Source organism: Argiope bruennichi, chromosome 3 (assembly GCF_947563725.1).
Source record: "Argiope bruennichi chromosome 3, qqArgBrue1.1, whole genome shotgun sequence".
In the NCBI taxonomy this organism is placed as follows: domain Eukaryota; kingdom Metazoa; phylum Arthropoda; class Arachnida; order Araneae; family Araneidae; genus Argiope; species Argiope bruennichi.
The window spans coordinates 141,912,301-141,935,037 of NC_079153.1; the positions used below are offsets into that span (position 1 = coordinate 141,912,301).

General features: G+C 28.9%; 2 protein-coding genes across 3 annotated transcripts in view; one reads left to right on the forward strand and one right to left on the reverse strand.

Moving 5' to 3' along the window:
• Nucleotides 1-6,266: 6,266 nt before the first annotated feature.
• Nucleotides 6,267-15,289, reverse strand: LOC129964023 (histone H2A.V). 2 transcript variants are annotated; one of them, XM_056078685.1, is made up of 5 exons: nucleotides 15,171-15,289; nucleotides 15,018-15,095; nucleotides 9,617-9,730; nucleotides 7,963-8,092; nucleotides 6,269-6,720 (listed from the first exon to the last, which is right to left on the reverse strand). In XM_056078685.1, exons 1-5 carry the CDS (start codon nucleotides 15,171-15,173, stop codon nucleotides 6,659-6,661), a joined length of 387 nt encoding a protein of 128 aa, XP_055934660.1. In that variant the 5' UTR covers nucleotides 15,174-15,289; the 3' UTR covers nucleotides 6,269-6,658. The 2 variants fall into 2 exon arrangements, with proteins under 2 accessions (XP_055934659.1, XP_055934660.1); XM_056078684.1 differs by lacking the exon at nucleotides 15,171-15,289 and having other exon boundaries at nucleotides 6,267-6,720; nucleotides 15,018-15,161.
• A 159-nt stretch (nucleotides 15,290-15,448) lies between these two features.
• Nucleotides 15,449-22,737, forward strand: part of LOC129962749 (mitochondrial import inner membrane translocase subunit Tim23-like) — a 28,846-nt gene continuing 21,557 nt past the window's right edge. The window contains exon 1 of the mRNA XM_056076734.1: nucleotides 15,449-15,630. Within this exon, the coding sequence (XP_055932709.1) occupies nucleotides 15,564-15,630 (67 nt within the window). The 5' untranslated portion in view covers nucleotides 15,449-15,563. The remainder of the gene's footprint in view (nucleotides 15,631-22,737) is intronic.

Here is a 22,737-nt window from a genome sequence, read left to right on the forward strand (position 1 = left end):
GACCCTCCAAACAAATATTTCTCTGAAAATGCTGGAAGGAATCCTGACCAATGAGACTTATGAATAAACAAGTTTTAAAAAAAAATATACGATTCTGTAAAATTTAGGACATTGAAATTTTGTTGACTTAATTTGACAAAATATTTCAAGCTTTTTTTTAACAATAGAATATTAAATATTTAGCTTTATACATTTTCTTCTTTTTGTATGCGGGATTTCTACAAAATACCATTTTAATGGCCGAGTATGAAAAAAAAAAAAAAAAGAGTAACATTACACATTTACTATATTACAGTAAAATCTGTCTATATTATAATGAGCTAGATAAAATATTATTATATACAATTTGAACATATAAAATTATACTTTTTAAGCTCTTTATAAAAATTTAAAAAGGAAAATTTTATTAATGATATATAAACAATATAAATAAAAAAATAGGAAAATAAACATGTTTATTTTATAAGATAATTACAGAAAAATATACATCTTTTTTATGCAATGGCATTTGCATGCACATATATTTCAACCGATTTAATTAGGTCAAATGTATGTCAAAATGTATGGTACAGCTGGAACAAACATTTTAATGATACACCATTCTCAAGAGAACATTGAGTTTCGTTTTGGAAGCAAAAGCTGCCTTTTCCTCATTACTTTGATCATCTGGAATTAATTTTGCTACAATTTCATCGCTTGAACATCACTGTCTAAATCTAAAATTTCTTCAGAATTGAATAGAAAATTCGATGAATTTGGGAAGTACTAGCAAACGTGGATAAATTATCTACACATTCTTCTTCAATGGTCAATAAAGTCGAAATTTGTTTTTTACCCCTTCAGAGAAGCTTTCTTCCAACAATATTATGTTGTAACAGAATTTCCAACTTCTAAAGATTCAATCACAAACATTTTTTTACGGCAACTGCATATAGATTTAGGGTATATAACATCATCATTAAAATTCCTTATTTTTGATGGTTCTTATATAAGGGCCTTTATATACGAGGTATATCCACAAAGTAAGTTCCGTTTCTATTTCTATCAGCAGCAGCGCTGCGATCGCAGTTCCGAGCATGCGCGACATTTTCTCCGACTCAAGAAGAAGAAATGTACGCCATTTTCATATCGCTGCTGCCAACGTGTTCTTTGTAGTGCTTCTTTATAATGTCAGCCTTAATTGAAAATGCCGCCGCTTGTGAAATCAGATATGTGATTCATTTTCTAAATGCAAGGAAAGTTTAACCAAGTGAAATTTATCGGCAAATCTGCGAGGTATACTGAAAAAATGCTGTGAGGGATTCAATGGTTAGAAGATGGGTCAGACAGTTCAATGAAGGACGTGATCAAGTGCACGATGAAGAACGAAGTTTACTTATGAACTGGTTCACGCAATTGAAGAGAAGCTTCAGCAAAGCCGTAAGTTTACAATTAGTGCTCTTGCTACGGAATTTCCGCAAATCTCACGATCACCAATCATGAAATTGTTACTGAAAAACTGAAATTTCGAAAACTTTCCTCACGTTGGGTACCCAAAATTCTAACTGAACAACACAAAAAACAACGGATGGGCAGTGCACTTCAGTTTTTGACACGCTACAATGAAGACGGCGATTATTTTCTTTCTCGGATAGTCACGGGAGATGAAACTTAGGTATCTTACGACACCCCTGAAAGTAAACGGCAATCAATGGAATGGAGGCACACTTCCTCCCCAACGAAAGTTAAGCCTAAGCAAACCTTGACACCTAGAAAAGTCATGTGCACCGTTTTTTGGGACAAAAAGACATTTTGCTGATTGATTTCTTACCACTAGGCCAATCAATCAATGCACATGTTTACGTCGAGACCATTAAGAAATTGTGTCGCGCAATACAGAACAAGCGCCGAGGATTACTGTCAAAAGGTGTTTTTTTTTTTTTTTTTTTTTTTTTTTTGCACGATAATGCCCGACCTCACACTGCGAACGTGACAAAACAACTCCTACAGAAATTTGACTGGGACGTATTTGATCATCCTTCGTACAACCCGGACCTCGCTCCTAGCGACTTTCATCTCTTCTTACACTTAAAATCTTTCATTGGTGGTCATCAGTTTAACGATGAGGACGCGCTGAAAGAACATGTTACCACATGGTTGAAAACACAGGCGGCAACCTTCTATGAAGAAGGAATACAAAAACTTGTGCCACGCTATGACAAGTGCCTACAAAATTTCGGAAGCTATGTAGAAAAGTAGTTTAACAGTTGTAGATTGTACAATAAATTTGTTTCTGTATCTGTACTCGTTTTTTTTTTTATATATAACCAACGGAACTTACTTTGTGCATATACTATATATGTGTATGTTTATATTTTCCTTCTTATGAAAAAAAATCATTTCATCTTTCTGGATCGACCTGATTATATTCTGTATATTCTTTGCAGTGTCCGATCTTCCAATATTTGATCGATTTAATGAATTCAGAGGTCAGTGGAAAAACTTTTATCTCAGTTTAAGGAAATACTTATATAATGGAGAAAGTATATTCCTTTCATTTACCTGATTCTTCTTTCACTTCCTTTAAATAGGGGAAATATATTCCTCCACTTTACATAACTTCTTTCACCTCTTGCTTGTTCAAATAGGGAAAACGCTGTTTCATGTTACATGTTTTGGATTTCCACATTTTTGCATTTTGGTCCATTACATCCTTGCATAAAGTTTTCTGTTTTGTTTGTTTGTGCAACTTCAAAATTGGTAAACTTTGGTATATTTAAGTTTTAGCATCTAAAGTAAAGATTCTTATCAGAATTTTGAACCAAATCCGTCAATGAGTTCGCCATTTGGCAGTTTATATGATTGCATGCATTTAAACACTGTAACAAAACAAAAAACAAAATTGCAACTTAGATAGATGAAATTCGGCAAGTTATTCTGTTTCTAAAATTATAGCTGTTTTCAGAAATTTTATATTTAATTGACCAATAAAATAAATTCTCATTTTTTAAAAAAATCTTTCTAGTCTTGAACTCTGAAAATAAAAATTTGTGTGCTTGTGCCATTTACGATCTTGTCCTAAACGATCCCTACCTAACTTTTATGTCTAAGGGGCGATACCTTTATTAAAGATTATGCAAGAAAGTATTGGAGAGACATTTTCAGCTGTTTTTTCATGTGTTGTAGAGAGTATTAAGCCATTTCTTCAAATTTTGCAGGGTGATGACCTACTTTTGCCTTTTTATGCATCTCATATACATAAATTAGTAAAACAAAAATTCTGTTTTTTAAGAAAATTTCTGAGTTGAAATTATTTTTTCAGTAAATTGTTCATGCTAATATGCTTTTCCTAACAATGTACCTTGTTCTACATTTGATAAACTGAGTTCAGGCATAAGAAGGAACAAATTATTGAAAGACTTACTTTCCAGAAAAACAATATTTGATAAAATTATACTCTTTTCTAGCATGATTGTCAATAGCTTTTTAAAATGTTGGAATACATAATGATTAGATCTACAGAAAATTTTGCATCAGTAAGAAATGTTTTGGCAGAGAACAAGTAAGTGCAAAAAAGAAAGAAAAAAAAATGTGTTCTGTATTATATTTTATATCAAAAAGAATAAAAAGATGTTATGGAGATGCTGTTTTCATGGAGTTTATAAATTTTCTAGTCAAATCATCTTTACTCGATTTCGATAATTTTCAGGTCAGGAAAATAAGATAGGATGAATCCCCCCCCCCCTCCTTTTATCTTTTCTTTGTGTATAATAAATTTTAAAAAACTAAGGTGAGTTTTGAAAATTATTTTCATTTTTTCTCATGAACAAGCATCTGTTGAAAGGTGATTCAGCATTAAAATATTGGAGTGGAATTTGAATAAAAAATTTATAAAGAAATTGAGATCAATAAAAAATTATGAATGTTAGCAACATCAAACCATTTAAAATATTGCCTATTGGGTAAACAGACAGCAAAAGAAATAATTGTCAATGACATAAAGAAAAGTTAGACTCTGATTTCTTTATGGGAAAAAAGAAATTTTTCTTAGAAAAGGAAATTGTTGAGACTGAATGTAAAGCTGATGCATTTGTTCAACAAGCCACAAACATTTCATTACTAATAAAATTTAATGGAAAAAATTATTAGTGAAAAAATTGAACAAATTGAGTTTGGAAAAATCTTTAAAAAGAAACAACAAACATTTAAATATTTAATAAAGTTAGCATGATTTTTATATTCTAGATATGCTTAATCTTTTTTTCAAGCAATTTGAATGTCAATGAAGTAGCAACATAACTTTTTTTCCTTGTTCTACTAGCCGTAGTGTAATTAAATAATTCAAGACATGTGATGAAAATCTTTTAATGAGATTTTTCAAATGAAACTTGCATAAATAAATATTTTTAATAATTTGGTTTCAATGTTGGTGAAAAATATTTATTTTTGGTAGAACTTTTGTATAAAATTAGGCATTTACTTAGTCCAACCCAATTTAATTTATTTCATCATACTCGTAGTTCTATAATAAAAACTATTTATAATATGCTTATTTTTTATCTTCTGCACGTTAGGGGATTTGGGAGCTTGTTATCCAGATTGTAAATAACATTCCGAATTAATCGTTTTCAATGATGTCTCTTGAAACACTTGATGCATAGTTTGGTGGGAAGTAAAACACTACACTTTTATGTTTCTCAAACATGGGGGAGTGCTGTGTAATACATAATTGTAAACTATCTGAGAGCTACATTCTTCTCTTTATTCTTTAACATAAAGCAACTAGTTGTTGAAGTTTCTCTTCATTTTCCAAATCTTCTTTACATGTCTTGAATTGAATTGTAGAAACATTTTGACATTTTACCAGTTCTTTCAGTTATTGATAGCTTTAATTTATCGATACCAATACCATTTCAACACAGCAGGACTATCAGTCTCTGCTTCAATTTCTTCCCATCTTTACAGTTTCCTCCTTTAAAGGAATTGCTTTATCTGGAACTGGACGATAAAACAAACTACTTTCATCTGAAATAAACACCTCATCTGTAGAATACAGACCCCTCCTATTTTTTTAACAGTTTTTAGGATGTAGTATTATTAACTGTTGCTCACTTTTCCTCATTCAAGATGTTTAAAAAACAATTCCATGATATTCATGAAAGGAGATAAGCTTTGAAATTCATTGTCTACTAAAGCTTCAAATTTTCTTAATTTTTCTGAAACCATTAGTCCACTAATAGGCACATTTTGCTTTCTTAGCTGATAGAACCATTTTAGGATAGCTCTGTTGGCATCATCATTTATAGGTCCTTTAAATCTTTTTTTGTTTGTTTGCTATCACTTTGCTTCTTTTCACAGCATCTTCTATATGTTTTCTTCCATTAAAAAACAAAAGCTGTTGTTGTCTTTGAAATTCCATGTTTTTTAATTCCATCAACTTGCTTGAATTTGATCAATATATTAAAATGATTTTTAACTTTTATTCACCATTGGTCATCATTTTAGCTCGTAAAAGAAAACATGACAAATCTAAAGTGAGTAGTGTCTAACCAGTAACTCCTCAAGGAAAATAAATGCTTCCTTGCCAATAACCTTTCTAAAGCAAATTTCACAATATTCACCAGTACAGACTTTGCATATGCAGCAAACAGATACTTCCCTTGCAATGATAATTCCCATAGATCAGGCTTACCTAACATTTAAACCTTAGTGAAAATTTAAGTAAATTTTATGCCTAATCTAATTGAGAAGATGGATTGGATCTTAAAGCAAATAAATCAACTCTAGATGATTGGGAACTACAGGGGTGACATTTAAAGGGCTGGTATCTTTGGTTTATATTATGGATTATAACATGGATTATATAGGCAACAAACATCAGTGCATACATTAATATTTACTCCTCAATTTTTCCCTACTGCAAAAGGGCCAAAACAATAAAACTGAGGTGAACATTGTTCTTTTTATTTCCAGACAATGGAATGTCATTTCCCCAAGGGGAAAAATGTGATTATATATATTATCAGCTTTCTAAAGATGAAAAATTATCATTGTAGACACATGTATTTAAAGAGTGACAGTGTGTAAAGATACAAAATATATTGAATAAATAAGAGTTTCATCCAGACAAAAAAGAAATATTATAAACAAGCTTACTGTTGCTAATCTGTCCAGAAAATTTTTAAAATTTAGAGTTTCTTTCAAAAATTTTTAAATCTAACATATCACTTTTAATTGAATATGTACTGGTGATTAAATATGTAAATAAATAATGCACAAGTAAATAAAGTACAACTTATTGATAAGATTAATAATACACAACAAAAGAATTTTATCTGATCTAACCAAACATTTACAAATGCGAGAAATTCTAAGCTAAGCATATATGAAAACTGAGACATTTTCATGGTAGTATACTGGATCTTTCAAAGAACATCAATTTTTATTTTCATATAGTTATCGTTTATAGTTATAGTTTAGAATGTAATTTTCAATACAAAACAAATAACATTTAAACAACCTATATATGCATCAACACATATCCAGATATATTTTTGTGATATCTTAAAAACATACTAGTTATAAATTTTTAAAAAACATGAATGAAATATTAATATTAAATATGAAACAAAATTACTGTTACAAGCAGTATGAAAAATGATTGAAAAAATTTGTGAATTCATTGTGGCTTTTGGTTTGCTTTCTTCCCAATCAAAGACTTGTGAATATGCGGAATAACCCCTGAAAAGAAATACAAATTCAGTTCACACAATGTCTCATATTTGCACCATTTAATCAAAGTGTTTATAAAATTCTTATAAATTTTAAATATTTTTTTCTTATCGGATTTCCTTTTTATTTGGGGGGGGGAGTTTTTTTTCACTTTCTTATTGATGTAATACAGTTCTTAAACTAATTACAGCTATATATCCTTGGTTAATACAATATTTTAATACTTTCTCAGCTTAAATATCTGTTGATGGATTAATTTGAATTTTGATTTTATATAAATGATACTGATTGATAATAAAAGTAGTGAATTTGAACAAAAAAAAAATGTTACATAATGTTTATAATAGTGAACTTTGAAATAATATGCACTTAAGCATAGAAAATAAAAAAAATGGAAACACACATTTACAGTTTAAAGCACTTAAAAATTGGAAATAGTTTTTAAATCAAAAACTGGAGAAAAGAGAAAGCAGAAACATGAAAGCTTGAGGTATTGAAATTTACCTATAGTGAAAGAAAATTTACTAAAAAAGTTGAATATTTTATGAAAATAATTAAAATTCTGACTTAATTAGTTTTTTTCATCTGCAACTCAAACTTTTATAATTTTGTTTTAGTCTCAGAACTTAAATAAAATTAGTTTATACTCTTTATAACAGCACTAATAAGTCTGCTTTTGGAAATATGGTTTAATTACTTCTATTAGAAAAATAAACATTTGCATGATTCCTAATTATAATAGCATCAAAACAGTATTATTTTTGTCACTAGTGCAATTATTTTCAGTTTGACAAAATCAAGATTACAGTCACTTTTATGGATTTTCTTTAAAAATACATGAGTTGTGGAGAAAGTAACTACAGATTAATAACTGAATTTATTAATCCACTGCTGAGAAATTCTTTATTAAATTAAACTTAAATATTACTACCTGGTAATAATTATTAAGATTTTTTTAACAACCCGATTACCTTTTCATGTTATTAAAAAAAATAGTATTTTCAAAATTTATAAAAATTAATACTGCAAGATTTTTTAAAAACTTTTTTAGCCCCATTCTTTTCCAAGTTATATATGAAATCAATACTACAAATACAGCATTGATTCCATTTTTCTAGCTATCTATGAAAAATCAATTCAAAAGTTTAGTAAAAACTAAATGTAAATAGGAGATACTTTCAAAGCTTGCACACAGTAATTGTCTGTCATTTGGGATATTATAAAATGGACAGTAATGATACTGAAACTTACCACCACCCGCAATAGTAGCTTTAATCAAAGAATCCAATTCCTCATCACCACGGATAGCTAATTGTAGATGTCTCGGAGTAATTCTTTTTACTTTTAAATCTTTGCTTGCATTCCCAGCTAATTCTAATACCTAAAAAATTATATTAATGAAACTTTTTATTTAAAGTTGTAACAATTAACTTACTTAATATATTCAAATAAAATGCTGTAATTGACCATTATTTTTTCAAGGTTGAGAAAAACTAGCAACAGAAAAAAAATGGAGCAACTTAAAAGGACAACATCAAAATGCAATTATCTTTTTTACAAGAAATGAAATAAAATTACTTAGAAATATTTTTTAATCTAATATATAAAAATAACTTTTCGTTAGTTCGTATTTTATGCGCTGTCGTACCATTCAACCAATTGCGATAAAACTTATAAAACTTTGATAACTTATTGCTTGCACTTGAAAGTTATAAATATAGTACATTTATTAGCAACAAATTCTTTCATATGTTTCTATTATTCAACATTATTTTAGAATTGATAAAAGGCAAACAATAAATGGCACGTATATCAAACAAAATAAAATTATTATCATCGATGCTAATCACAGTGAGTGAAATGAAATTGAAAATATTTAGTGCAAGTGCTAATTTTTTTTTAAATTTTTTTTTAATGAATAATCATTTACACAAGATATTGTCATTCAGCATGCACAATATTTATTTCATACATACAGGCACAATATTTATCTCATACATATAAAATAGAATTACCATTATCAATGCTGATTAAGGTAAGTAATATATATAGGAAATTTTCTAGTGGGAACATAATTTTTCTGTTTATTCAGTGAATTGACAAATGACAGTTAGGTTACACAAGTGTATATTATATTAATTGCTTCATCAAAAAATATACTTTCCAAACATTCATCACTTAGTAGCATAAACAATGCAGCACAGAGAAACAAGCGAATTTGAGTTTCTCAAACAAACGAGCAATGAAGCAGATTGTTTACAAATTGCAAACTCACATGTTTCAGAATCTCTAGATCAACAAACAGTAAGAAAGACAATGTTTATGTGCTAACTGATCGTGCAAATCAGAACTGGAAGAACCAACATGTGGCAAAAATTGAAGCAACTATTCTTAATGAAAAGTTGAATGGAATAGATTCCACACATTCCCATTATTCCCACTGACATGCCTTTTAATTTCAAACAATTGCAATTCCCCATTTGATTTGCATTCTTGATGACCATCAACAAGGCACAAGGTCATTCATTTCAACTGTGTGGATTGAACCTAGAAAATCCATGTTTTTCACATGGCCAGTGATATGGTGGATGCTCATGAGTTGGGCAGCCAAGAAATTAATTTATTTTTGCTGAAGATGAAAAAACAAAAAATACTGTTTACCTTAAAGCACTTGAATAATAACGTTTAAAAAAACAGAATACATATTATTTACACATCATTCAATTTCAACAAATATATTCATTGTCAAAAAAAAAAAAAATCTTTCTATCATTCCTAATTAAACAAAATAGATATTCCAAATTTCAAACAATATTTCCAAAATTACTTCTTGTGCATCAACAATGGGCCAGTTACCAGCTAGTATACTATATGATTCTCAATTTTTTTTTAATGAATGTCTTACCTCAGCTGTAAGATATTCAAATATTGCAGCACTATATACAGCAGCAGTTGCACCTACACGTCCATGACTCGTGGTACGATGTTTTAAGTGACGATGAATTCTACCAACTGGAAACTGGGGTTTAAATAGGATACAAGCATTTAAAATTACATTTTTTTTGGTGTTCATCCTTTATTTACAAGATCAATAAACAACAAAATTCGAAGCAAAAATTTGTTATATAATAAATTTCCTCTAAAGCAATGATTAAAATTTAAAGAGGACAATTAAAAAATAATAGTTAAATTGTTGAAATTAAACAACTAAAAGTTAAAATAACTATAATTAGATTCACATTTTTAAATGATGATGAATCATGAACTTAAAGATTAAAAGCAAGAAAGAATTATCTGCATTTTTGTACATCACGGTAAAATTTTAAAGATAAAAGAAATAATAAATCAAACCACAAAAAAGTTTCTGTACACTAAATGCAGCAACTCATGTCATATAAACTATTCAACTTTATATACACACAATTTAAATAGACTAATTAAATAGTTAAGTGGAATTAAATAGTTAATTAAGTGGACCAATTTAAATAAGAGTCAAAATCATTTAATTAGGTGAAGATATGAGATTGTAAGTGATTAAATGAATTTTAAACTGCAGTAAATCATTAAAGGACTGAAATAAGAATTTTAAATTATAATAGTAACCAGTATACATTCAATGAAAGCATCACATAATGAGATTTTATAATATAAAACAAAATGGCAGAATATCATGATATCTATTCAGATAGAAAAGCATATTGATTATGTGTTCTTGATGCATAAAAATCACTTATTGCAGTTCACTTTGATATATATATATCAAAATGAAATTAAAAGTGACGCAGGAAAAAGAAGAAATGAAAAGACAGCCCTTTCCCTACATAATATAACAGTAAGTGCTCAAATGTTCAATCATCAACATCAAAACAGACCTGGTAGTATCTAGCTATAGTTCTGTGTATATTCTGTAGGCGGTTCAAGGTCACATTTTCTACCACATTACTGGTACCAGACAACCAATAATGAGGTAGAAAATGTGACCTTGAACCGCCTACAGAAAATACACATAGTAACTGGGCATACTCCTCAAAGATGCTAGGTGTTTCATGAACAGTTTCAGGAGTGAAGGAAAGTTTGCATCCATGAGAGTCAGTTGGAATCTCATAGATGAATGCCTTGAGAATTGCCCCCATAAGAAAAATTTATACATGATAAATCAGGTGAACGAGCTAACCAAGTGATTGATTCACTTGTCCAATCCAGCAAAGGCCATTTTTAGTTATGCCATTAAACTTATTTGTTATCTGCTATAAAAATATTATGTAAATAAAGAACTTTCTTTTCATTTCTTCAACCTTTCTTGTTTCTTGCACTACACTTTTGATTATTCCATGCTGCTATATAAAAATTGCTTCTTTATATGTATTTTAAATACTCTTAAAGTTTGGCATATGAATTCAGAGAAACCTTATATATATAAGCATTATTTTATGTGAAGCAGAATGCAGTTTGAAGACAGTGAAGAAACTTTTGATTTCGTGACGTCGTTTTTATTTCATTTTGAAGAAGCAGGCATATGTACAAGCGATGAGCACACAGAACGACACAGAAAGGAATATGAGCAAATAGCTCTTGGACATTTTATCCCTGGTCTTATATAACCACAGAAATTGATAGGGAAAATATTTCTTCATAATGCTAATATATAATGAGATTTCGAGAATGATTTTCATTACAAGCATTGAAGAGGTAGGGGAAACACAGGGAGATTTTAAAAAAGAATTTGTATCGTCAACGGCATTTTGTCTCTTCACGCGGAGTGTGAGAAAATTAGACTTTTAGCTGATTCAGCAATTTTACAAAGCTTCTCTTGAATTAATTAAGTAGAAACAGTGGAATTGGATCACGAAATAAGAAAATATTTTAGAATGAAGTTACTATGTGCTAAATTAAGATAAAATCTTGAAAATTAATTAAATTGAAATTAGAGTTAAAATATCATTACACACACACACATATATATAGTTTCTCTGAATTCATAGGCCAAACTTTAAGAGTATTTATATACACACACACACAGAGTGTTGCCAAATTCGACCGACAAATTCAGAGGGGTGATAATAGGCCTCAAGAGGATAAAGAATCATCATACAACAAAGGGCCCCAAACAACGTTTAGTAAGTGAAAATCACAAAAATATAGAGTGTCCAGAAACTGTTGGAAGCTGTAAAAAATTAATAAATAATAACAAATGGTATTTCAACTATGAATTTTTTTAAAGTGAAAGCGCATTCTTAAAAGTTTTTTTTCATGTAGGTAACATGCCCGTTTGATGATCTAGAGGGTCATAAAGGGGGAGTTTTAAAGATATTCAAGGAAAACTAAAATGGGAACCAGAAAACATTGCTGCAACATCAGTACCGAAGTTCGCAGGGAGTGCTGTCAAATTAGAAAGATAAATTCAGAGCAAGGATAGTAGGCATTAAGTAGATGAATGTAAGTAGTACCAAAAAACATAGGGTCGTAGGTAACATTTTTCAGTGAAAAGTGCAAATCAAGTCAAGTTCTCATGCTGGATGTTTGATGCCACACAGGAAGATGCACACTTTTCTGTTAGAGTTTTATTCTCAAGCTTTACAAAAGAAGGTGTCTTCAACAGGCACAATGCAAATATTTGGTCATTCAAAAATCTCCACATGACTATCTTGTCAAACGTACGACACAAGTTTGATATTAACATCTAGACAGAACCATCTATTGGGACTGTATTTTCTACCCAACTACCTCAGCAGCACAAAATACCATGTTTTCTTCTGGCATGTTGTTCTGGATTTACTGCAGGGAGCACCTACAATTGCACACCAAAACATTTGGTTAATGCACGATGGAGCACCAGCACATTTTAGTTGCATTCGAGAAATCTGACATTGTTTGCAAATGAAGTTTAATGGCTATCAATTCTCCAATGCTCATTAATCAATACTTGCTCGCTGCTTTTATTTTTTTTCAACGCATGGAAATATTTACATATGAGAAGGCTTCTTCTTGATTATCTTGTTCATAACCCTCACATTCATAAAGCCATTCTCTTCACAGGCTCATTGTCTTTTCGACACCTGTTTTTGCGATTTTCACTGAATAAACGTTACCTGCTACCCCATGTTTTCCGGTAATTTTTCATCTACTTAATGCATATTATCCTTCCTCTGAATTCATCCTTCGAATGTGACAACGCTCTATGCGAACATTGATATTGATGTTGCAGCGATGTTTTCTGGTTTTCATTTTAAATTTTCTTGAGAAAACTCCCCAGTTTTCATACTACATGCTTATATCAAATTATAGAATATAAAATTCCTTACATTTTCAAGCATTTATTTTTCTTCAAGTTTTAATATTTTTGCTAAAATGGATTCAAAACTACTTTTTCATTTTCAGTTATTTATGACCCACTAGATCATCAAATGGGAATGTTACCTATATGAAAAAAAAAAAAACCTTTAAGAATGTGCTCTCACTTAAAAAAAATTCAAAGTTATAATACCATTTCTTATTTTCTTATTAATTTTTTATAGTTTTCAACAATTTTCGAACTTCCTATACTTTTGCGATTTTCACATACTAAAAGTTCTTTGGACACTATGTTGTATGATGATTCTTTATCCTCTTGATGCCTACTATCACCCCTCTGAATTTATCGGTCAAATTCGGCAACATCCTGTGTGTGTATATATATACATATAAACTCTTATATATAATAATAATTTATTTTTTTTTTCAATCATATATTCTGATTACTTCTACTGCTATTTTGTAATTCTACTTTCTAACTTTTTGGTGCTCAAAATTGAATCATTTTATAAAAAGAAAAAAAGTTATATAAATGAAATTTAAAGAATGTGTAGAAATTTTCTAAACTTCAAAGATTGAATTCGTACAGATAAATATAAAAAATAATATATCAAAAGGTTTTTTTTTTTCTTTTATAAGACATCTTGTAGATTATATTCTATGTTCATTCATATTAAAAGATTCAAGTAAGAGTGCAAGTAATAAATTTATGAATTTACTAGGGGGGAAAAAATCATAGATACAATTTTAAATTTAAATCTGAAAACTAGAGGACTTTACACTGATAGAAAGGCCCAAAATATTAATTTATAACTGGCTCAAAAATCCAAATTTTATAATTGAAAAAGTATTATTCACACCATTGATTCAAAAAATAAACAAGCTTAAGCAAACAGAAAGAATCAGAAAATTAGTTTGATTATATCAAGGTTATAGATAATTTTATTAAAAGATATAATTCATAACTCAAATTTAAGAAACCAGATGAATTTCTGTGAACAAAAAGAAAAGAAAACATCTTGTGATGTAATTAGAAACACAAATGTCGCAATTTCCTGAACTCAAAAATTAATTTTCCACATGTGTATGTCAATATCCTACAACAAAACCTTTATGCACACATTTATTTTCAATTCATCTTTGAACATAATAACCCCAATAAATACAGAGCAAATTTTCAGATTACTGGTTTTAACATGTACCTCAGCAGCTTCACTCACCTCAAAAGTCTCCCATTTAAATCCACTAGAGCATTTGTGAGCAATCCATTAAAGAAATCAGTCATCAACTTGAAAACTACAATACAAGGAGCAAAAAAATAAGAAGTAATACAAGATATTATCATTACAACAAAAGAAATAATCAGCAAAATAAATTGACTACTACTACACCAAGAAAGCGGAAAAAATAATAATATTAAAAGCCTCGACTGACTATGAAACAGAAAACGTAATAACTGGAAATCAATATGGAATATATTTTAGTCATACAGAAACTTTTTTTGTAGTAATTTTATTAAATTATATATAATCATTTTCAATTAAATGATTACTTGAAATTTATTTCACTATATATATATATACTAGAGGAAGATAACAAGAAAAGAAATCATGATAAAATTACACTTTTGCATCAAATTTTCTTTGCAAAATACGTAATATAAATACTTAATATCATGAATACTGAATTTTAACAGCAAAATATCAAAAAACTCTACGACTTTTAAATTAAAGAAAATCAATAATAAAATCAATGTCAAATTATTAAATATATGAATTAACGCTTTTCTCCTTTACAGATTGAATGCATTTAAAAAATTATATAATTAATTACTATTATATTCACTTTTATAAAAATTTCGCTGGAAATAGAAATAAATTATGAACCGCTTGGACGAATAAATTTACTCTCTATTCTAAATAAATTAATTAAATTGATACAAAATAATGCACAATGCACGGGACAAATGGCAGAAGAATTTATGAGATGACAGAATGAACTAAACTAAAACTCGCCTGTAAACCAGCTCTTGCAGACCTGGATATAGCCTTCGCCTTAGCTTTCCCAGAATCTTTGCCTGCTTTACCACCTGCCTTTTCAAGAAATTTAAAATCCATTAGGCTGTATAAAAAATAAATTAGAGAAACTTTAATTTAAAAAATAATTACCATTTGAAGTAATTGCACAAGAAAATAAGTCACAAAATTCAAAGGAAAACAACGCTTCGAAATTGATGCCAAATTTTACTAGGAAAATCAAAGTTAACTTAATATGCTAGAATATTCTAAAATTCAAAGAGAGTTAAATGCATTAAAATCTGATGATTTTGATTCTTAAAAGATATAAATAAGTTCAAATTCTATTAATATATTTTGCTTTTCAAAATAGGCATATGATGCAACAACAATAAAATATTAATAGTATAGTATTTCATCTATGGCAATGTCCTTTGCACATGTGCGTTTATTGAAAGGACAGTGTGAATAATGAGTTGTATGTAATTTTAGAATTAAAACCAGTCTTTTTGTGAAAACTGTTGAATAAATTTTATTTAGAAATCTATGACCATGGACCGGCAAAGTAGTTATTTAAATATGTTCCCATCTGTTGACCCTGGGGTAATGCAATGTAAGTATTATTATGTAACATCTTATTAAATATTTTCCGATACCTGTGAAATCACGTTTAATCCCTAAATTCATAGTATACTGTTTTAAATTACCGGTAAGAATTTTCACTTTGTCTCGTAAGAGGTTGCTTTGTTATCTCATGTTAATTACTGTTTTGTGGAAATGCCGTTTTTTTAAAAACTACGTAATAGTGTATATTAATGATTGTGAGCGAATATAAAACTTCATTCTTACATTTCATCGTTTCGTAATAATATGCATATATCGTGCGTTTTCTTATCTAATGTTTTTATTAAAAGTATGATGTTAACTTATGTTAAATATAACTATGCAAAGTGTGATTTGTTTGATTGAACTTATTAGCTGTAACTGTTTATATTTCTGAAAGATTGTGCTGTTGGGATGAGTAAAAAGTAATAATATTTGATAAAATTTTACAGTTATTCCTATATTCTATTTATGCAAAAAAGCACTTCTGGTGAATATAATAAAGATGGATCAGGAAAAAATCACATCATTGGTGGAGAGTTTATTCATTTTTCTTAACATAAATAAAAGTATGAAAATCAACTAGTTAATATTAGTAATGTAACCGACATATCGGTTTAAGTTAACAAATAGAATTTTAAAAAGTGAAGAAATTATGTAATCGTTTGAGAAAATGGCAAAAATATTTTTCATCTGAATTGACAAAAAAAATTCAAGCATGATAATCTCTTAAATAAGTAAAATGGAAGAGGAAGCAAAAACAATTTCTAGATCAAAATATTAATATGAATTATTATTTTGTACTTAAATGAGACTAATGAAAACTTGTTAAAACCAATGTCTGTTTATCATTCTAAAAAGTAACATTGAAGAGAATATCAAAATGAATTCAATCCTGCATCAACCTTATTTTCAACATATATTGCAGGTTTTTGGGAAGCAACCCTAGTTAAAATTTTTAATTCATCTAATATCAGTGGAACCAACAAATGCAAGAAGCTGGAAAAGAATGTTCATAAATTGCGGCAATAAGCATATGATGTAAATAATGTGTTTATGATTCCAAAAATATAATCAGTATATGTTGCATGTAAGCATGATACTTAACAGTTAAATATGAAATAACTGTTGTATTCTATACACACTTCTGGTCAATGATTCTGATTTGAGAATGATTTTTACAAACCCACATATTGTAATGCATGCAGACTAAATTAGTTTTGTTGTCACTTACACAATATACAGCATCCTCTTTTCATGGTTATTGAGCCAGTCTTTTCAGTTACAATTCTTCTTTCATTTTGTCACAAGTCTTCTGCTATTGTCCTTGTAAACCTACCTCTGGACAAATATTCCTTATTATGATGTATGGTTTTACAAGAGAAAAGTTAAATTCCTCTAAAAAGTTTTGACAATCCTATTCTGTGTTAATTTGTAATAGATTCTGAGCTTCGAAGAGAACATAAGTATTATAAAGAGAGGGATCCAATATACCGAGAAAAGCAATTTGTGGCCAACTGTTGGTTTTCTGTTTTTATACTGTGGATTACTAAAGACCTTATCAGACTAGCAAATATCATTTACACCTTTGTGGACAAGTGAGCATGAAAAAAATGTATGTAGTTATGTCATTGCAGCATTTGGTGTATGGTAAACCCAAAAACACAGGAGCACTTTACAATTAATTTATCACTTTTCCTGTTTAGTGGATTTCCTGTTTACTCATTTTGTTTGTGGGATTCCTGTTCATATTTTCTGTATATTACTGCTTATAATTAATTTTTGCTATTTTTAGTTTTTTTACTTGCTGTACTTATTTTTGGTAAGTTTTTATTAATCCTGGAATATATTGCTACCCCATCAATTTTGTTAATTTTTTAGTAATAATGGCAGGTTTATATACAAAAATATCTAATAACTGCATAATGTATCTGTATTGGTATTTTATAAATTAAACCATAGATATCAATTTAATATAGTAATTCATTAAAGGGATTTTGTGAGTGGGTGTGCGATTAATTTAAAAAAAAAAAACTGCACTAGTATTTTTTACGTTAAAAAATCAAACAGAAGCAGAATTATTCATATTTTACAATTCCCTCAACTGTGACTATATAATTCTGACTGAATTCTACTGCAGTGGTTCATCTCTACTTCAGAAAATGAGTTGATCCTAATTAACTTTCACATTAACATAGGAATTAAATACTATTTATATTGTATGGAAGATGTTAATTATTTATTTTACAATTTCAAAGTATGTAATCACAAGATTCCACCATTATTTTTAAAATAATTGGATTCAGTCTGATCAATTTCTCTAAAAAAAGACAGTTCACAGCAACATTAATTTTTTTAATTCTGAATATAAATTTTCTTTGTTTTCATGACTATCTATTGGTGTTAACATCTCTTCATCTTCTGCTAATTTTTGTATGAATTTTTTCCTATAACACTTTTTTCTTAATGAATATTCAGTGGATTCCAAACAGCCGACTTTTCTTGAATAAAGTCAATCAAGAATGACTTGATCACACGACCATGCAACTTTTTTTGTCGTGATTTTACAGAGAAAAGGTTTGCAAATTAATTTTATGTTAGTGACAATCATGCCATTTTTGGCTACTGTATCACTTCCAAAATCAACTCGATTGATTGAATTTCATTTGCAAACAATTTCCCCATCACTATTGTTGACACCTTCAAGCAAATTGTAAACTGTGCACCCTGACAAAAATGTTGGCGGACCGGTTTTCTGCAGGTATGAACAAGAAACTATCCGTGAAAATGTAAATGCTATTTGCCTGTCTGATAAGGCCTTAATAATTTATCTAAAGTATCTATTGCTCCTTTAGTTGTACCATAGTCAAGAATGATTCTATGTTTTATTATTATTATCAGCAGTACTTATAGAGTCGTCATAATGGAAGATGCTGTGTAACAATATGCAATTGTTCTTCTTTGGTATGTAACACAAGTGCTGTGTCCTTAGTGAAGGCAAATATGGAGCTGTTCACATCATATTTTTAGTTTCCTTGAGTTCAAGAAGAATGGGGATTTTGTCTTTTCATGTAATTCCAGTCATTATGATATTTTTCAGAAAAATGCTTTTCTAAATTTATTCGAAGTGAAAATAGTTCCTACTTCTTCCTCCCTCATAAACAAAAGAAAAATATAAACGATGATGCAATAACTGCGAAAAGAGTATGCAAACATGATAGTATCTCCCATACAAAACACATGAAAAAAGATGCGATGGAGGAAAAATGATTTTCACGCACTAATAAAATTTTTTGTGTTAAATTATTATATATCAATTAATAAATATAATTAGTTATAAACTTCCGTATTAATAATTGTATTCATACTTATGTAAGCATTTACAAGATCTAAAAAGATATCAAACACAAATAACTGAATAACACTGTAAATGTGCTGTCAATGTATGTGGTTCACATTTGACCCAAAAGACGTGTGATTTTTTTTTTTTTGCTTGCACCAATAATTATAGTCTTATTTTTAAAATATTTTACAATACTATTAGAAACAACAAATTATCTATATCTTATAACCTTGTAAGCATTTATATAATAGTTTGGAAGACATCATGTTTGGGTTTTTTAAAAAAAGACTTGAAAGTCGCAGCAAGGTTAACCTGTAAGAAAATTGTGAAATAAAATAAAATGTTTTATTACCATGGAAAATTTCCATAGTAATTGAAACGCCACTGAAAAGCGGGAAACGTGAAAAACCAGGAAAATACGGGGAATTTAAGTCGTCTAAAAAAGCTGTGAAAATGCAAGAGAATTTGAAATTTTTCATTAAAACAGGGAAATTTAAATTATTTTTTTCCCATTTAAACATACTGTTCCCTAAAGATTACAAGAATAGGTAGCTTCCAAAAATGGAGCAATATCATTCGTGATTGTGTAATGTGGAAACACGTACTCTGCTTTTTCTCTCTCTCTTTTTCTGTATAGATAGATCACTCTAGTTTCAATTTGTCGATTTGTGAGATAGTTGTTCTTTTCCCAAGAAATTCCGAAATTGTGGTTAATGAGCATTTGCAAGACTTCTGTAACTGCAAGAAAGAATAGAATACTACATTTCTCTGGTGGTATTAACAATATTTAATCTGCTGAAGCCAGTACAATGGAGTTTAATCTGTTAAACTTGAATTTATTGAATGCTTTGTTTATTATTTGAGAAACTTATTCAAAGTAAGTTAGAGAATTTTTTATAAGCAATATTTTATAAGCTGCTTAAAATCCTGATTTTGTTGAATAGGTTTGAAAAGTTCCGCAAAATCCATTTGTAGTGTATTGCTTCCTTTGTAAGAAGATAATAAGCCTAAATATGAAAAAACAGGCACATACTAGTCATGCCAAAAGAGGAAAACATACAAGACTGTGCAAGTTCACAAGAGTGGTGCTTCTCAAATAAACCTGATTTCAAACTTCGAGAACAATAATTTAAAGCAAAATTTTTATAAGCATTAAAATTTGTTGCATTGCATTCATTCATCCTTTAATGCTTTCAATGATATTTTGGAATTTTCACATATGTTCATTGAAAGTGAAATAGTTAAAAAATTTACTTTAGGCCATACAAAAAGGTTATGCTGTATTTATTACAGATTAGGTTCATTAGCTCTATGAAACTGATAGCTTTAAAATCTCTCAGAAATTGAGGCCCTGATACTAGAATTGGCAAAAATGAATTTTAAAAGAAGTAAACTTGCTTTGCAATGCTTTTTTGTTAAGTAATCGTTAAATGATTTGAGTCGTAACAAAAATTTTGTATCGAATATTTTTTCTTTAATTTTGTGCGACTTACAGTTAAAGAATATGATGGGCAATATATCCCCCTGTTTTAATATATAAATTTTGATTTGTTAAATTCTAGATAATAAATAAAGAGTTAGTCAAGCATTTTCTTAGGGGAACAGGGAGTTCTTTTTTCCAGATTTAAGTGACAACCCTGTAAAACATTGATAATTTATTACTGTGAATGAATATATCTTATTATGTAATAGAATAGACGTTTTGAATATTGAATTGTCAAGATAATATGTAATTATTTAAACCATTAATATTGTTAGTTAATTAATAAAAGTGCAGAAAGGATAAAACAATCTATTAATTAGTTTTAGAGAAGGTACAATTTCAGGAATTCTAAATATAATTTAACCCTTAGCTGGGGAGGTGCAGTCTACAAGACCGCATTTCATTTACACTCAAATAAAATTTTCTAATGAATGTATTAGTATGAAAAACTGTCAATATATTTTGCAGATATTTTTCTTGATATATAGATATGTTTTAGAAATGTTTCAAAATATATTATCATTGAAAAAAGTAAATGCATTGGAACATACATTTTCTTCTCAAATTACATGTTACAATAAATAATATTCTTGAAAAAGTATTTTACTTTTTAAATCTTATTTATTTTTACAGTATATGAAGGTATATAGAAGACAATAAAATGTAAAATTCAACAATTATATGACAAATAAAAAAAATGACAATGGGTAAAATTGGCCCTTTTTTTATCGGCTTGTGTGAACTTTCATTGCCTTTTCTAGGGCATTTTAAACATACAGGTTAAGAACTAGTATAATAATCAACTTATAAATTCTGTATATATCTCTTGGTATATTAAAATATATCATAAATTTTTCAAAATACATTATCACTTGAAAAATTAATTATGTTTGAACATACATATCAAAATCAGTTGAATGTGAGCTTTCATCGAAAAATTCTTCTGTACAATTATCCTTATCACTAAAATCCCTTTCTGTTTCATTTAAAAGTGTCTGGAGCACTGTTTCATAATAGGATCAGTAAACTGGATGATATTTCGGGGTCCACGTTTTAGCGCCATCTGCTAAGTCTTGTTTATCACTGGGACACTTAACAGGGAGATGCGGTCTTAGAGACCATGCGCGAAGAAATAACTGAATTATTTTAAAAAGCATCTGCTGAAATCGGTTGAAAAAGTGCACGTGCATTGAAGGTCACAAAATAGCAAGCTACAGCGTCAATCCATTCAATTGAGCTAAAAATAGAATAGGGGTGACAGAAAATCCATCACTAGTGGTCTCACAGACCGCACGTCCCCAGTTAAGGGTTAATTTCCTGAAATAAAAATTAATAAGCGTTTAGGAATGCAGAAGAATATTTAATAAGCTAAGCTAGAGTATTGGTACCCTAGAATCTGTTGAAATTTTTAAAAGTAGTGTTTTGCTTGTATTTCTAATTTCTGTTGTACATTTGAAATAAAATAATTTATTACAGGCAGTTTGTTTAGTTACAGAAGTATATTTAATATACTATTGTAAATATTCTGTCCTGTGTTAAACAACTTTTTAATGAATTTTCTTTTTTTTTACACACTGCCAATTGCAAACCAAAAGCAAAATATTTTTATGATATTATGTATGCATGAATTTTTATTTTAGCCAGATATATTATTTGTTTTCAAAAAAAATAGATTTATTTTGAAATTTTTTTTATTTTTGTGCTTTTATTTATTAATGTTAAAAATTCTGGAAATATACTGTTTTATTTAAGAAAATTCCACAAGTTTTCATTTTTTTTCACTCTGGCTCAGAATATGAACATGATAAATGTGCAATAAATTGCTATAATTATGTGTGACTAATCTTAACTGGATGATATGAATTTTGAGTGTTTCCAAATCATGGAACAGTCTTTAAGATTAATTCAAGCATGCAGAAACAAATTATTCTTGCAATAAATCAAATCTAAAAAGGGCTTTCATTGAACTAAATAAAAAAGTAGAATATACCAGATAAAATGTCTATCTCAGAATAAACGAAATACAAGCTTACAATAACACAAAAATTCAGTTTTATGAATGACAATATTTAAAACATGTATCGCCAGATTTTAAATATTTTGAACTAATTCAAGTACTCCAGGTCCAAGTATGGTTTGTTGATACTGCATTCTACTTGTCATCAGCACATCTGTCATGCTGCATTTGGCTTCTGCTGGTGTTATTCATGCAATTGAGTGGTTGTGCTATTATTAATTTGTATTTCATTAAATCTATACTGTTCAACTTATTGGGTGTATCTTTTTTCTTG

Excerpts from the sequence above, each read along its gene's own strand:
- LOC129964023 (XM_056078684.1), bottom strand. The coding sequence starts at position 15,119 with ATGGATTTTAAATTTCTTGAAAAGGCAGGTGGTAAAGCAGGCAAAGAT. Across the intron at positions 9,731-15,017 it reads CTGCAAGAGCTGGTTTACAG|TTTCCAGTTGGTAGAATTCA; the intron begins GCGAGTTTTAGT and ends TTTAAACCCCAG. Across the intron at positions 6,721-7,962 it reads AGCTACTATTGCGGGTGGTG|GGGTTATTCCGCATATTCAC; the intron begins GTAAGTTTCAGT and ends ATTTCTTTTCAG.